At 49.6% G+C, this 16,988-nt stretch overlaps 1 protein-coding gene across 1 annotated transcript; it reads right to left on the reverse strand.

The window, feature by feature from the left end:
* Positions 1–1,689: 1,689 nt before the first annotated feature.
* HJURP (Holliday junction recognition protein) lies at positions 1,690–16,980 on the reverse strand. The gene is made up of 9 exons (XM_012791570.3): positions 16,809–16,980; positions 16,508–16,574; positions 14,080–14,135; positions 11,289–11,388; positions 10,430–10,494; positions 8,911–9,003; positions 7,544–7,625; positions 4,754–6,336; positions 1,690–1,993 (listed from the first exon to the last, which is right to left on the reverse strand). Exons 1-9 carry the CDS (start codon positions 16,905–16,907, stop codon positions 1,943–1,945), a joined length of 2,196 nt encoding a protein of 731 aa, XP_012647024.2. The 5' UTR covers positions 16,908–16,980; the 3' UTR covers positions 1,690–1,942.
* Positions 16,981–16,988: the final 8 nt, after the last annotated feature.

Below are 16,988 nucleotides of genomic sequence, written 5' to 3' on the forward strand. Positions count from 1 at the left end.
AGTGCGGTGGACCTCATTGTGTCCCTCGAATTCATACGGTAAAGCCCTAACCACTGGGTGACGGTATTTGGAGACGGAACCTTTGGGAGGCGATGAGGTTTGGATGTGGTCACGAAGGTGGGATTAGAGCCATTACAAGAGACAGCAGAGAGAGCTCTCTCTCCCTCCATTTAGTGAGGACACGGCAAGAAGGCGGCTGCCTGCAAGCCAGGGAGAGAGCCCCCACCAAAACCCGACCGTGCTGCCTCCTTGCCTCAAACGTGCAGCCTCCAGAACCGTGAGGAAATAGATCTCTGTCACTTTAGCCACCCAGTCCCCGGCGTTTAGCCAGCGCGGACTCGTGCACACAGGTAACGTGGTCCCAGCACAAGGTGTGGGGGGAAGGGACGCACGCCAGCATCAGCCCAGGGCGGGGAAGGGAATGACAGTGCATAACTTAATCTTTAACCTTTCATTCACAAAAAGCCAAAACGCACACAGCAATATACTAACAACAGTTTACTCCAGCATGGGTTGTGTTACTGCACTCTGAATATTTGAAATATTTCATTTAAAAAAAAAGTCACTGTGATATCCTGTCATGAATGGCTGCACTAAAAATCACAAGGCGTCATAGATGCTGTTATGGTTGCAAGAGCGTTTTGGAACTAGCAGGACTGCTAAAATACAACATGTTTTCATCTAAAAATATAAGGATGATAGGAATTATTTTTTATGGGTGAATTATATAGGTTGAACATGCGTAATCCAAAGATGTGAAACATTCTGAGTGCCAATATGTTGCCACAAGTGGAAAATTTCATGCCTGATCTCGTGACAAGTCACAGTTAAAACTTTGCTTTTAATAATATACAAAATTATTAAAAATATCACATAAAATTACCTTCGGGCTATGTGATAAGGTATATATAAAACATAAATAAATGTCATATTTAGACCTAGATCCCACCCCCAAGATATCTCCTCATGTATAGCTCACCCTTCGACAATGCAGGGTAGGCGTCTCAATCACCCCCATGTAGTCAAAAACTTTTGACTCCCCAAAAACTAAACTATTAATAGCCTACTGTTGACCAGAAGTGTTACTGATAACAAACAGTCCATTAACACGTTATTTTGTATGTTGCATGTATTATATACTATATTCTTACAGTAAAGTAAGCTAGAGAAAAGGAATGTTATTAAGAAAGTCATAAGGAAGAAAAATATATTTACTGTCCACTAAGTGGGAGTGGATTCTCATAAAGATCTTCATCCTCACTGTCTTCATGTTGAGCAGGCTGAGGAGGAGGAAGAGGAGGGGTTTGTCTTGCTGTCACAGCAGTGGTGAAGACAGAAGAAAATGCACATTTAAGTGGACCTGGTCTGTTCTAACCCTTGTTGATTAAGAGTCAACTGTATATGCAAATATCTCAAATACTGAAAAACCACGAAATCCAAAACACTTCTGGTCCCAAGCATTTCAGATGAGGGACGCTTAACCTGTATTAGGTTTTAATCTGCTGTCCATGGTTTTGAATTTAAAAGACAAAGGAGCTGTATTTTCCTTTAAGGATGACTTGTATCCAGGGCTTAAACTCAGGTTTCACAAGCAAACGACACTCTCTAATGAAATAGGAAACCTAAGGGAGAAGGACGTGTCTCTGGACGTGTCTAAATTTAAGAAAGAAAACATGTGAAACAAAGGCCTACAAACGATGACCTGAAACATTTTAATCGAGCATTTATTCACACAATTTCTATATGCAGAGTCATCTCCTATGCAGCTGATTTCACTGACATTTGCTTTAAGGACAGATAAGTCAACCAAGTTCTCACGTTGTCTTGGGAATTAAAAACAAAACAAAATAAAACAAAACAACAACCATAAACAGAGGGCGAGAGTATAGAGAGACAACGCTCCAACGTTAACCTGGCTGGAGATTTTTAGCTTTGAATTTTCCTAGCACAAAAACCAATTTTCTCTTCCATCCTGAAAGCGTCCTTCATTCCTCTAGAAGAAAAAAACAAAAACAAAAAAAGACAAAATGATTTCAGTAAAATTCTACTGGGAACTCCCAACGCCGGTCAGCAAAAGCTCAACTGTTTTCTGTTTATTCCGCTGCACCCACGGAAAGATTTGTGTGCCCGTTGTAGAAAAGAAAAAAATGCCAGCACATTAAACACACACCCTAAGAAATGTTTAACAAGCCAGCACTGCCTGTGTGAATTTGGGAGACGTAAGCTGTGCTTCCTTCTCTATAGAAAGGAGAGCGAGCCTGCCTACCCACAGACCTGTCTAGCAAATTTGCACGGGGATGAAGATAAGGGCTCAAAACAGCCCAGCGTGACCTGGCACACAGAAAGCGCTCAGACGTCAGTCACCGCAATGCCTCATGTAGTCACAGCTCGTGAAGAGCTGGCCCCTCTCCTCAAGAAATTTTACCATTTAAGTAGGGAAAGCAGAAAGATAAAATAAGTAGGCGAACTGTTTAAACGTTTCTATTGTAGATTAAGACGAAACTGAGTGGCATCTGGCCACAGTCACAGGACTTGCTATCAGATTCCAGGGGGCTGGGAGAGCCCCACTGGGCCACCCGGGGCTGAGCTGTCAGCCCAGTCTCCCATGCCCGGGCACTGTGACATTCACAACATGCAACCTCACACGTTCTCCACTGTGAAGCTGGGGTCCCTGCTATGAGGCTGGGCCTAGAAGAGAAAGCTCTGTAGTCCGAGCAAGTAAAAATGCCAGGGGGGCCTTTGCCCCGGGGAACCAAGGCAGGACTTCCCAGGAGAGGGAAGGGCCCAGGCCCAGGTGTGAAGGCAAGAGACAGGTGTGAAGGCATCAGCCTAGCTCACAGCAACCTCAAACTCCTGGGCTCAAACAATCCTTCTTCCTCAGACTCCTTCTGCAAGCGACCTCCACGAAGCACCTGCCATGCAGAAGCGACTGAGACTCCTGGAAAGCCTCACTGAACTGCACCTGAAAGTAACCTGGCCTGTGGCTGGGTCTGAAAGAGCCCTGTGGGCACAGGAGTGGGGCTGGGTAGGCCGAAGGGAAGGGCCTGCGTGAGCCACGCACTGAGAGGGGAGGAGCTTTGGAGGACCCTGGCCACGGGGAGGGAAGGGTGGCTCTCCAGGTCTGGCCTGCCCTTGGGTCTGTCTCACCAAAGGCCCCAGATGCTAGCAGTGGTCCTGTCGTCACCCAGAGATTTACACCGATCCTCAACTGGGAAGACACATGACGCTATATGCTTGTCTAATCTGCATCTGGTCAGCTCAAATAGTATGATTTTATACACAGAAGCGACTTAAAAAAACAAAACCCAATAAAACCTGGGAGCTTCTAGGACCGAGCCAAGGAGCCTGAGCCATAAAGATCCTACCTTGTGTCCCCAGCCTAGGGGACTGGCCTGTGTCCAGCAGCTCCGCGCTGTGGCACCGTGTGCACCTGGGCGGGAGCTGTGCAGGTGGGCGGCTGGGGGAAGGAGTCTGGGGACACGAGAGCAAATGGCTGGAGGGCAGGAGCAAGAACGCCAGCGAAAAGCCCCCTGGGAAGGAAAGGGGGAGAAGCCCAGGGGCATAGGAAGGACAGTGACAGTGAGAAAGGCCCCACCGTGTGGCTGAAGCCACAGCAGGCCGCTGGGGGTATGGGAGTGAGGGTCTCAGTCGTGCAAGGGCTGGACTGCAGGCTGCAAAGGCAGGAGCCAGCAGCTGAGAGCCAGCAGGCCAAACAGGCCCAGCTGGGACTAACGTTCCCTACACACGGAGCCTCCCAAAGACCTTGGAGAAGCTGGCTGCTGGGTGGGCAAGGGAGACAGGGGGCTGGAGACACTGCCTTGCCTGCCCGAACCGCAAACACGTAAAACCCGGGAACCGGCCGAACCAAACCCACAGCCACATCCCGCCAGCCAGCGCTAAGTGGCTGCGCTCAGCTAAAAGGGCCATGTTGCCCAAATCCCAGCTCGTGGACACAGAGGCCGCACTGGGGGGGTCTGGCACTTAATACACCAAAGGTCACAACTCACAGGGACCCACCCCACCCCACCACCTGTCCATCTGTCTCTGGAGAAAATGAAATGGCACACACTAGAACTTCAGCTGGCGTGATCTGCACACGCTGAACCGCAGCGCGGGGCAAAGGGAGACCTCGGGGCACACGGACACCTCGAAGCCGAGCGCCGGGAGTGTCCGCAGGGCAGGAGTGAGGTGGCCGTGGCCGTGGCCTGCTCCTCCCTGCCAGGAACCCGGAAGCAGACTGGGGGTCATCACTTCCAGAAGAGTTTTGCCTCACAGCAGCGTCACATAAAGAGGTCGGAAATGACAGTTTGACAAAGGATCGAGCATAGTAAGTGAGGGTTTGTGGAAGAAACCCCCAGATGCATTCCAACGGAAAGTGTGTAAAACTTTTCCTAGGAGAACATTTTCTGTTCCACCTTCATGCATCTTACACACGAACATGTTCTGGATAGAAATGCTGATTTCAGAGGAAGGAAAATCAGCAATCACGTAAGAGTTCTGCAGAGATTTGTCAAAGTGGCACAAAGGTTCCTGCCATAAAAAGCTTGATGCATTGTGTACACACAGACACGTTCTTGATAGAAATGCTGATTTCAGAGGGAGGAAAAGAATTTGGGAGAATGCTTGGAAAGTTAATGCTCGTGTAAGAATTCTACAGAGATTCTTCAAAAGTGGCATGAAGGTTCCCACCATAAAAAGGCTCTGCCCAGAGGGGTCACTCAGAAAACTCCACCTGCAACAAACAGAAACGCACCTTCTCCTCCTCCGAGTCGGGCTGTGAGGAGCTGCCCTGCTCTCCCGGTCTGGGGGCGGCTCTGCCCACCCAACCGGAGGAATCCCGGGAATGGACGTCTCGTCCACACCCCCAGGGGTCTGATAACCTGAGTCTTTTTGCAGGCGACTGAAGGTCCCTCCCGGTAGCAGAAGGGACGCGGGCAGATGGATGAGCCACAGTTGCAGCTGAGCCCAGCAGACTTCTCATGGGTGACGAGGACAGCGATAACTTTGGGGAACCCTGGAAGCGAGGGTCTGGATTTAACGTTCCTAAATCTTCTGTTTGGTACCAAACTTCCACACTTGCTTTACCTGGAGACGCTCTAATACCTAAAGGCGCCCTCGCCCGCACAGGCGATTTCGGGCAGTACTTTTGATGAAGCTTGTCAAATTGTTCTTTGATTTCATCATAACGGTCTCTTCCAGAGCCCAGAGGTCCTATCCTTGGTACTGAAACAACTCTGCCAGGCGATACGGACTTTCTAAACGTTCCAGAACTGATTCCTTGGAAATGAAAGTCAGGCATCTGCTGAGAGCGACCCGGGCTCGGTGTGGGGCTGGCATTTGAGAGTGACAAAGAGGAACCTCCCCTCGGCAGGCACCCATTCTCCTCCGTGGGTCTTCTGCCTGCAGTTTCAAAAGCCTCGGTCAGACTTTTTGCTTTTGCTTTGTTGAAAGGGAAACTCAGCCTGTGGGTTTCTAAGCCCTGGCGGCCACCAGGGCTGGTGGGACCGCCTCTATGCACGTCCACAGCCCAGGAACCGGGGGGGCCAGTCAGGCGAGGCTGTCTGCTGGGAGTCAGGCAGTATTTCCGATAGAGCTCATTGAATTTGATTTCAATCTCCCTATGACAAGTCCCTCCATGGCCCGGTAGTATTCTTGGTCTATAAACCCTTTTTACAGGAGAAAGTAACCATTTTAATGTCATATATCTATTTTCCTGATCAGGACTATGTGTTCCAATGGGGCCTAAATAAGTCAATAAGGAATACTTCTGGGGTGTCACTTTAAGCTCCTTCCAACTCGGATCTGACTTTTGGATTTGGGGTTTTACTTCAAGAAAAGCTTTTTCCAATTTTAAACCTGTCTTACAGTAAGAAACATCTAGTAGGTTCTTACGATCTCTTAATACTCCTCTCTCTTGCACAGGCTCAGAGGAGGGTAAAAACCTCTCCTTGGGGCGCCTCTGAAAATGTCTGCCTCCTTTGCAGTATGTTTTGTTCATCCTGCTCTTACATCTGTGCCTCCTCCTCGCGTTCCAGTTCTGCATGATGAACGTTTTGGTGGAGATAATGCTTGAGGGCTTCGAACTCAGCAGCAGGCTCATCGAGTGCACCATGCCCTCGTACAAGTCACTGATTGTCACGTTGCAAATGTCGTCATCTACAAAGGACTGGCTGCTTAAGAAGCTGCTGCTACTGGTCCTTGTTAGTGAGAGACTGTCATTTCTAGATACTATGGCCATGTCTGTTGAGCAAGGACGCGGAGGGTCCCATTGTTTGGGAGATGAAGCTGATTCAGCTGGGTCCCCAGGACTCTCTCCAGAGACAGCACTACTGTATCCTGGGGAGAAACATAAACAAAGCCGTCCATATGCACAGGTCATAGAACTTAAGAGTGGATCATGACTGTGTTTTCTTAAACAATACAAAAAAATAAATAAATAAAACAAAAACTCCACAAATATTTAGGAATAGACTCTTCTCAAAGATGTCTCTTTAGCTACCAAGATTTCATTCCTACTCTCCATCCTACCTTCCCCAAAGGAGTCTTCCTTCCCCACCGTGGCTGTTTGGAAGGTAGATGCCTTTTCAAAAGCTAATTAGAAACTGGAAAATGACACTTTCCCTCCAGGGATGGGTGGAGGGGGAGGAAGACTCCTGAACACAACACCTCTTTATACAGCTTTGAGCTTTGCACCTTGTTCGATGTTTTATATGTTTAAAAAAGTGAAATTAAACCAACAAGGATGGGAAAAACCCCAAGGTTAGGTCAAACATAAATGGGAAAAAACAAGCCTGTGTGTCCAATTAATAACTAAAAGAGGAAAAAGAATCCAAATAACTCTGAACGTAAGGCTGCCGGAGACCTCAGAGGGTCACCAGAGAAGGCTCCAAGGCAAAAGGCCCTTTCGTGGGAGAAATTGGGTGGGTCCCAACGGAGCCAAAGCGCCAGGCTCAAAAGTTGCCAACAGGGCAGACTGACCTGATGTCCTGAGGAGATATTTCACCCATGCAGTGTTTTTGCCAAGAATGTTTAACATGAACCTAACCATGAGGAAGCAATAAGACAGGTCCAAACTGAGGGACAGTCTGCCTAGACCAGCACAGATGGGTGAAATCGTGTGTGTCAATGTTCGATTTCTGGCTTGCGCTAAGCTTTCTGCAGCCATGTAGGAGAATTAGCCTGTTCTTAGGAGGTACGTGCGGAACAGTAAACACACAACTGCAAACACACACATACCGGAGGGATATGTATGTGCCGGGGGTGGGGTGGGTGACAAAGCACATGTGACAAGATGTTAACTGTGAAACAGGAGAAGGGTGTTCTTTCTTTATACTAGTCCTGTGCTCCTGGAGGGCCAAAACTTTTCAAACTGGTTAAGCTGGGATCAACAGCAGAATTTTAGAGGGAAAAACAGCTCATTTTCCTTAACGTGAGACTTTCCAAATCTCGGCACGAGCAGCGCTGAGCTGCGGGGCTGCGCAGGGCCCCAGCAAAAGCGCGGGGGGCACGCACGGTTCACGCAAAGCGTCTGCGTCACACTCACCAGGGGCAGGCGTGGCGGCGGAGGCCAGCGAGGGGAGCAGGGTCACGAGTGTGTCCTTTTCAGCTCCGTCGTCGTCTGCGCACTGAAATCAAAGCCAGTGGTTACAAGAGCTGTCAAATGTCGAGACCCAGGGCGCACAGAGCGGGGCTGTCCTCTCACCATGCAACGTCCCCCAGCAGTGGTGTGAAGGGCTGCTCCCCCGTCAACACCGACTGCGAGTCTTAGCATGGCGGAGTTGACCAGCATGTAACCATGGTGACAGGGGCCGGCTGGGTTTCCAGCAGTGGACGGAAGAAGTGTCCCAGTAAGACTGGGAACTCTGTCCATGTGGCCTCCAAGCTACCACTTGTCTGCCAGTAACTCCCTCACCTGGAAAGGTTGGTGGCTTTCCTTTGTCCACCACGATACTCGGACAACAAGAACACAGAGGGGCCAGGGGCGTGGTGGGCAGAGGAGACCCGATAGAGCCGTTCTTAACTCCAGTCTCTGCCTCTGATCAACACAGCAACCAAGAGGACACCACTTACCGCTTTAGGGTAAAGGAAAAACTCATTCCTAGTACAGCCACTGAGTCAGCGGCCCTCACACACAGGCCTTGCGCGGGTCAGCAGCGCAGTTACGACTGCCGCCTTTTGGGAGTTGAACTACTCTTTATTCTGCAATGTGTACTTTCTAGCTATTTGGTATTAAAACGTCCTTTATTGTAAAAAAAGACATTGACAGAACTGGGAAAACTAAGGCTGTGGCGTCCGCATAGGAAGCTCCATCTTTAGCTTTTTCACTCTTCCTTGGGCAAAGCTCCGAGAAGGCAGCTGCAGAGGAACTGAGGGCAGCCTGGGAGGGGAGCTGGCCAGGCCACCCACCTCTTGTGCCATCCATACTGCCACCCAAGGCTTCACCCCACCACGACCCCAGAGCAGGAGGGACAGGCTAGGGCCACCAGGCAGCCGACTCACCTTGCTGCTGACCCTTGCCTGGTCACGCCAGGGAAGGTGGGAGCCACTGCCTCCCTAGTTATGCAGCTTCAAAGCCCTCCATCCAGAGGCCAGGGCTGCCCCTGAGAGCCCCACACGTGGCCCTACTGGACTCTGAGCCGCCCCAGAACAGCGGGCAGTGGAGGGTGCGCCCAGGAGGGCTCCCACCTCCGCCAGTTGCCCTCATGGCGCTGCCCTTGGGGACCTGGAGTGTTCATTCAAGGAGAGCAGAAGCCTGTCAACACGTGAATAAAACAGTTTGGGAATAATTGTTCAAAATGCTCTTTATAGGCTCCATTGAGAGTAAACAAAAAACATGATCATATTGTATCCCCATGTGTCATTAGTGTACGACCTAATTATATAAAAAACAAACACTGAAAAATTTATTACCTCAAAACACCCTGAATCTTGTAGCAGTATATCCACTTGGGTTAAGTATTTTCTTCTTAACTCATTTTTCAAAGGGCTTTGAGGCACTGCAGGCTGATCAAAAAAAGAGAAGTCAGTATTCTTAGGAGCTTTTGGGTGCAGATGACCTCTTGAATTCTGGAACAAACTGGCAAGCTCACTAATGCACAGATCTGTAAATGAAGTGACCCAAAGTTACTTTCTCACTTCCTGCTGTTAGCAGCACAAAGTAGTTCAGCTGCTCTGAAATTCCGCCGACCCAGTAATCTGACCTTAGGAAATTTACCCAATGTGAACAACCCAAAAGAAAATTAAAAGACAAAAAAATACACACACACAAAAGTAAAAGTCTGGAGAAGTTATGACAGCATTATAAGAACAGAAACAAAAAATGAAAACAACCTGGATATTCTTAGATGAGGTTAGGACTCAACTAACCTCATCTAAGAATATCCAGGTTGTTTTCACTAGTAATAACCCCAACTGGTCAGTGTTCTAACTCGGGAGGCCAGGAATGGTCTATCTCCATCCGCCAGACACTAGGAACAGGTGTCACCCTCCATTCTCTGCACCTGGGTAGGCTGACCAGGGAGGATGACACACACACTGCCAGGGAAGGGCCAGTTCTTCACTACCGGGGCCACCCACGCCACCTCGCTGCCAATCCCTACTTGACACTTCAGTAGGTACCCCTTTCCTTCCTCAGGGTCATTACCTGTTTCTGCTTAGTCACTAAAAGTCACATGGGTGTATGGGCAACCCTTGCATAAAAAGAGCAGTTTTAGAGGAAAACCGTGCGCCAGCCATGCTAGCATGTGACGGCACGTGACACAGGGGCCAGCAAAGACACCTGAGTGGGTTAAGCTCAGCGTGAATTCTGATCTATCCTAGCTAGAGGGAGGTGAGAAGCGCATCCTATAAGGAGAGTGGTGGCTTCCGTGACCACCGGGCACTCTGAGAAACACTTTTGACAACACTTGGTAAGTGTTGGTAAGTGTTTTGACAACACTTACCATTTAGGTTAGTGACGCTGCCTGATTACAAGACCTGGTGACTAAGGGCTGACCGGGAGATACTTCCTAGAACACCTCCCTGTGACGCTGGCTCTGTGGAGCAAGGCTTAGAGCCCCCCTTTTAATGTCACCTGTGTACTGGAGGCAAATGGCACTCCGTGAACCACAGTGTGTCAGTTCTATTTGCTGAGTGAAGACCATCCAGGGTGACTCACAACCATGTAAGTTCAGTAGACGAAGCTTGAACGGGGGAGGGTAGCGGCCGCTAACTGCTAGACTGGGGAGGGACCTACTGCCTTACGGGACCCAAATGGGGGGAACCAAAGACTTGAGGGGTGGTAGCAGCGAGAGTGAGCCTCAGAAGAGGACTTCTAGACAGACAGGTGCAGGCAGTGCTGCCCCAGGCTGCCTGGGCTTTGACAGCTGAGAGAACGTGCACCCGGAGCCCAGGCTCACTGCGGCCATGCGCCACCAAAGGCAGTGCTCACCGTGACAGCCCACGCAGCCAGATCTTCCTGGTCTAAAGTTGCATCGACATCGCTGCTTTCTGAATCTGAAAGTAAGAAAAGGAAATCTCAATCAGGACTTTTAGAAGAGCTTGCATTCCCTCTCAGGGACAGTCACGGCATCTCTCAGACGGAGCTGGAAGCGGAATGGAGCCGGGTGAGGAGCACGCGCAGGGAGGGAGTCCCAGGCAGCCGGCCAGCAGGGGCTGACTTTGGTTGTAGGGACTGAACAAAGCGGGGGAGCTAGAGAGGGACACGGGACGGACGGGGGATGGGGGAGGTCCATGAAGTGTTGTGAGCTGAAGGTGAAACTGGGCTCGTGTCAATGCTGATGGATGCTGAGGACTGAAAGGGGCTGAGGACAGAAAGAAAGCAGGGGTGACGGCTGGATCCCTGAGGACACGGGCCAGTGTCAGGGGAGGGCAGGGGGGCTGGCCTGGGGGGCGGCAGAGGAGCAGGAGGAGGAGGAAGGAAACACGGGTGGCCGCAGAGGCAGGGGCGGGCGGCTTTTGCACAGAAGCGAGCATTCACACCACCACCCTGTGAGGGCGAAGCTTCAATCTCATTAAATCTTGATATTCATTTTTTAAGTGGGGGCACATTTATTTATTCAAGAAACATTTGAGCACCGCAGATGTAACTGTGGGCAAGACACGGCCCCCGATCCTCCAGGGAGCTCAGAAGGAATTGATAGGGCACTTTAAGGTGTTTTTAGTTTTTAAAATATATCTTAGAGAAAATAAAAACTTTAATAATGAGGACTGTGGACTTTAAACTGCTGTAACAGAGACGTGACAAGCCCAGTCCCTCCTGAATTCGCTCTAACAAAGGTGACACTCACCAGCTTCCAGGACCTGTGTGCTTTGTTCGGGAAGCTCAGGGCCTTGCGCTGTGGCTCGCACGGGGCCATGTGTCCCATCCGTGGGCATCACAGGGAAGTCCTCGAGGTGCAGAAGTCAATAAAGACACACTCGTTAGACACACAGCACAGTTCAAAGCCGCTGTAATGAACCTGCAATCCTTCCACTAACACAGGAGGGAGCAGGAAGCTGCACGAGGCTTCTCGTCTCCCTGCACATCTGCTTTCCGAAAGGCCTCAGGTTGCCCATGAGCTGGTCAAGGTGACCCTTGGAAACCAGCAGAGTTTTCTTCCTGGGGCTGTGCCCAGGGCGGCTGCCTGAACGACAGAGCAGAGGCACACGTGGAGGTGCCCTTGTCTCTTAACACCCCAGCCCTGGCCCAAGTGTGGCTCCACGATGACTGAGGCAAACAAGACGAAGTGAAAAAGAACAAAACCGTCACTTGGTCATCGTGGAGAATCCAGAAATAGCTAAGAGGCCCCTGGAGGACTCCCTGTGGTCTTTATCTCAATGTGACGTAGCGTGCACGGTGATGTCATGAGGCCTAGGACTCCTGCGCTCCTGTGGTTTAAGCCTCAGCTACACCGGAGGGGCAGTTGGGTGCTGACTTGGAGCTTGCACGGCAGGGTTGGTCAGCCAGCCGCCCTCCCGGCGAGGCCTGCACCTGCCCTAGAGCCCACTGCACCCGAGGCCCCACTGATAATCCCAGCAGATGGCACTGATGGGGTCTCATTAGTGAAATTAGAATTTTCAAGAAGCCAGAATGGTTAAAATATTTTAGGAACCACCTAGCCTTGCAAGAACAGACAGTGAGAAGGTGGCAAGGCCTATCCCTTTAGTGAGGGTCCCCAGTTGTTATCTCCAAGGACTTGAGATTTGGCGCTACCCTGAGCACCGCGTGGTAAGTGAATCCTGTTCCAGAATATCAGCACCTTTGCATCCAATGAAACCATCACATCAGGTGGGACTTCCTGGAGTTTACAGAGCCGTTTCGTGGCTGTGTCTGAGGGGCTGGTGGAACCTGGTTTGAGAATCAGGGGGAGCAGCTGATCCACACAAACCCCTAACTGCTCGGCAGCTTGGGTACCTACAGAGAACGCAAGCCTTGTGTGGTGAGCGAACCAGTGTAGGCAGGTGCACAGCCTGCCACAGCCTCCAGGACACCGCCAGCATTTGGGAAAAGGTGAAGGCAGATTTGGGCACAGTCACCAATGGGAATTTTTGTGATGTTACAGATGTCCAAGCTCCAATCACAGACTGTGTTGTTTTATAACCCCAAGAAACGGTCTGAAAATTCTGCAGACTCCAGACAGGGGCCCCCTATGTTTTAAGCAAAAACCTTAGATAGATGTCCAGAACATTCTGCCACCAGGGCCATCCAAGTACCGGTCCACTGAGGGGGTGTCTCTATTATGCATAATTTACAGAGTACATCTCCTTTGACCCAATAATCCCACTTCTTGGCATTTACTAAAAAGGGAGGGTATCAGTATTGGGAAGAGATAAGGACCAGGATATTTCCCTGATGGATGTTTCTTTAGTCCTACATTATCGAGGACAGGGTTTTATAAATAAAAGTTTACCAGGACACAGCCCCATGTGCTCATTTACGTATTTTCTACACTGCTTTCCCCCATATGCCATGGAGCTGAGAAGTTATGACAGAGAACACAGCTGCAAGGCCTAAAATATTTACTATCTGGCCCTTTGTGGACTAAGTGTGCCGACCCTGATTTATAATAAGGAAAGCACAAATAGCTAAATGCCTGTCAACAGGAGAGCAGTTTAAAAAATTGGTGATTGAAATTATATAATAGATGATGAAGAGAGGGGTTCTCCATATATATTAACCGGAAACAGGAGAGTAAAAAATATGTATTTATAAAGATGTATATTATAAAAAGGAATCATATTATACCAAAATAGCATTAGTGACTGTATCTGCATAAGGAAGTCAAACTAATTTTAAGTAGTTCTACGTATTTCTAACGTTTCTATGACCAAAAAAATAAAAAAGATTTGACTTTCAATTTGCCATTAATGCTAAGTCACCTTAACCTGGATGTTCTCACTCCTGAGTATCAGCTCCTTGGCCTGTGACTGTGAGGAGGGACCCTGCGGTATCTGAGAAGCAGTGACTAATGGGACATCAGACAATTTTGCAAAGGCTACTATGACAAAAGGCTCCCTGGGCTGCAGTAGGAAGGCAAACTGCATTAGCACATTTCATTAAAATAATAGATCTTGTAGCTGCCACGCCTTTGGATCAAATAGGGAAGGAAAAACCTCGGTCTCTGAAAGGTAGAAAAGTGCAGAAGGAAAAATGTGTGATCCTGCACATTGAATCCTCCCCTATCTCTCTTCTTCCTCCTCCCAGAGGAGGAAGGCATTTTTCTTCCCTAGGAAGAACTGGATTTTGTCTCTTCTATAAGGACCCAACAAAGTGAGCCCCTCGCTGGGCTGGAGTGTGGCCAGGGGAGGGTTACCCAGCCAGCCCAGCCTCTGCACGTGCGATCCAGTTGTCAGAGCCACCCGACCTATGACGGGAAACACGGGTGACAAAAAAGGCCAGACATTACACAGCGCCTTCCTGCACTTGACAAGCAACAGAAGACATGTTTCTCAGTAAATCCTTATAAACAGAAAAACAGGGCAGTCAAGGTGAGCAAACAAAGTCCCCTGCAGCAGCCCCTAGAAGTGCACTCACACCTTTATCACAGCCACACTCCTGCACAGCGAGGCATTCTGGCAACAACACCCGGCATTAAATACCTGCATTTGTCCTTTGTTTCTTTCCTTTATTAGTCTTCCACCCCAAATTTTCAAGCCTTAAGAAAAAAAAACAAAAATTACCACGTAAGTAATCTTGAATGAGGAATTCCTACTCAATCTGCACTCAGAGAGAGCCAAAGGGACAGGCCAAAAAATGATAAAATTAAAACCAAGCCAGGTTTCTGATATTCTTTTGTTGTTCACCTTTGTGAAGGTGAAGGGTTTTTTTAAAAGTCAAAATTAAACAAATTTGTCATTAGTGGAAATCTCAACTACCTTGTAGGCAATGGCTCATCAAATCACATCACTGACCTAAAAAATTAAATGTAAGCAAGGAACATACACATGCTGGGTACTTTCCTTAAAATATATACACTGAGGGCAATCCATACATATAGAGAGAAAGTAAGTACTTTTCAAGGGCAATCTCTACTTCCCATACAGAGTAAATGCTTTCTAAGGGCAATTTGTGCATTACACGTATAGAGCAAGCCCAAGCACATGCATCAACACTGGAGTTCAAGTACACCTAGTCCTGCCACTTACCAGCTAGCAGGTTGGGCAATATACTCAATCTCTGCAATAAGAAGGAATCGTTGTTGGGTTGCAAGGCTTGAGATGGTTCTTAATATAATAATAGCAGCAAAAACTTATGTGGTGCTTACTATGTTCCAGGATCTATTCTAAGCACTTTCCAAGTGTACCTCATTTAGTAATCACAACAACCCACTTACATAGAACTCATATAGTGCCCCTAACACACTACGGGATAGGGACCTACCATGTTCATTGTACACACGGACACACAGAGACAAGAAGCCCAAACCGCTAGCCCAGGCCCCCTCCCCACACCGTGGAGCCAGAAAGTGAACTCCGGGCAGAGTGGACTCTTGACCATTGTTCCTTGTGGACCTTCTAAGAATGGAGCGAGGCTTGTGGATGTGGCCCCAAGTCAAGTCAAGGCTTTGCCACTTTGGTTAAGTGACACAGGCCAAGTTACTTGACCTCTTTGTGCTGTACCCGCTATTAAATATTGATGAACCTAAGAACAAGCTGGCTCCGTGGCGCAATGGATAGTGCTTTGGACTTCTAGAGTCTGGAGGCAACAGCCTCCAGAACAGTGTCCTCAAAGAACAGTGCCTGCCTCGAAGGACTGTTAAGAATCAAAATATGAAACTCTTAGGATTGTAGGGCACACGATAAGCTGTCAATGCATGTGAACATTGACATTACTTCCCTGCTGTCTTCATCAAAATCAGTGTCACAGTGTTAGCAACATTAGCCATGAGCATGTTAGAAACACAAATCTACTGAAACCAGCAGGTAGCATTGCTGTGAGTGGCCCCAGGAATCTGTGTTTTATTTAGCAAGCTTTCCAGGAGTCTTCTACATGCTACAGAGACTGCTTGCAGGGTATTGAGTTGCTTCCACTATTGTTCTCATCAAACTAAAGTAAAAAAAATGAATTCTCACTGGTGAAATCAGTGGTATTCAGGAAACGTGGATTGTCCACAACATTCTAGACACTGCCCATCCTTGCATGAGCAACCCCTAAGAACACAGAGAAGCCTGCCAGCCGCACCCTTAGGAAGGATTCCTATACAGCCCTGTGTCCTGCCCTCAGGTTACATTTCTCGTGGCCTGGTGCAGAGCAGAGAATAACAGAATCACGTCACTGGAATATTTTAGTTTCTGCCTGTGTAAACTTTTCATCCGAGGTGTGGCTAGACCAGCCAAAAAGGCAGAGAGCAAATATTTCATTTAATTCAAGGAGCAGATCTTACGAACCTTTTGTGCCTGTATGTTTAATGCAGCCCAGAATTTGATCTGAGATTTGCTTTCATTAGTAAGTAATGATAAGCTGTTACTAAGGCTGTAGGGGAGGAACTGACCTCACCCAGTGCCAACTTTCTCCAGCTATTTACCAAGGAGAATTCGTGAGATTTCGAGGTCAGTTCACAACATTAACCATTAAACAGGGCGGCTTCTGATCTCTCTTCACGTGCTCAACAGACACTGCAAGTGTTTACCAGGGCTGGGGACCGTTCCAAGAGCTTCACAGGACGCTACCTAACTGCTGTCATCCTTCCCATTTTAACATGAGGACACTGACACAGTGCGGCTAAGCAACTTAACCCCCGTGTCCACTAAGTGTCCAGCTGGGATGACAACCCAGGCAGGCAGAGGCATTGTCTAACCAGGACGCATCTATGTGTCTTCAGGAACTCTGTTTTAACAAGCAACGCTGTTGGAAACGAGCCCTTTATAGGTGCAAAGGAACAAGTGATGGTTTGGCTCCCATTAGGTAGGCGACCAAGGTTTACCCCACAGGAGAGCAGGGACAGCATTTCAGATTCCATAGCCGAACACACGATTCTACTGCCACTCTCCACCGTAAGCACACGGGAGGGGAAGGCCGCCTCCTTACCCTGGGGCGTCTCGTAGGTGAGCGTGGCCATCTGCACGAGCGGCGCGTCCTCGAAGGGCCGGTTGTACTGCGGGGAAGGAAGGGCTTCCCGTCAGGTCCGAGGCCCGCGAGCAGCCCGGGACTCGGGCCAGGGAGGCGCCAGCCAGCTCGAGGCTTGGTCTGGCCCGGGCGTCCCGAGCCCCCGCTCCGCCCCGGAGCCCCAGCCCTGCCTGCCCCGCTCGCTCGCCCTCCGAGCCCGGCCCCTCCCCGGCCCGCAGCCCCGGCCCCGGCCGCCCCTCCTCGCGGACGCCGCGGGCCGCACCTTCTCTATCAGCCGCTGCATGCGCTTCTGGAAGCGGCAGCGGCTCTCCTTGAGCTTCCGCAGCAGCAGCGCGTCCCGCCCCGGGACCTCGCCCGCCATGGCTCGCGGCAGACCCGGCCACGAACCGCGCAGCAACCCCGGGCGGCAGGTCCCCCGCGCGCCGCCGGCTCAAACAGGCGA

Source organism: Microcebus murinus, chromosome 8 (genome assembly GCF_040939455.1).
Source record: "Microcebus murinus isolate Inina chromosome 8, M.murinus_Inina_mat1.0, whole genome shotgun sequence".
Lineage (NCBI taxonomy): Eukaryota > Metazoa > Chordata > Mammalia > Primates > Cheirogaleidae > Microcebus > Microcebus murinus.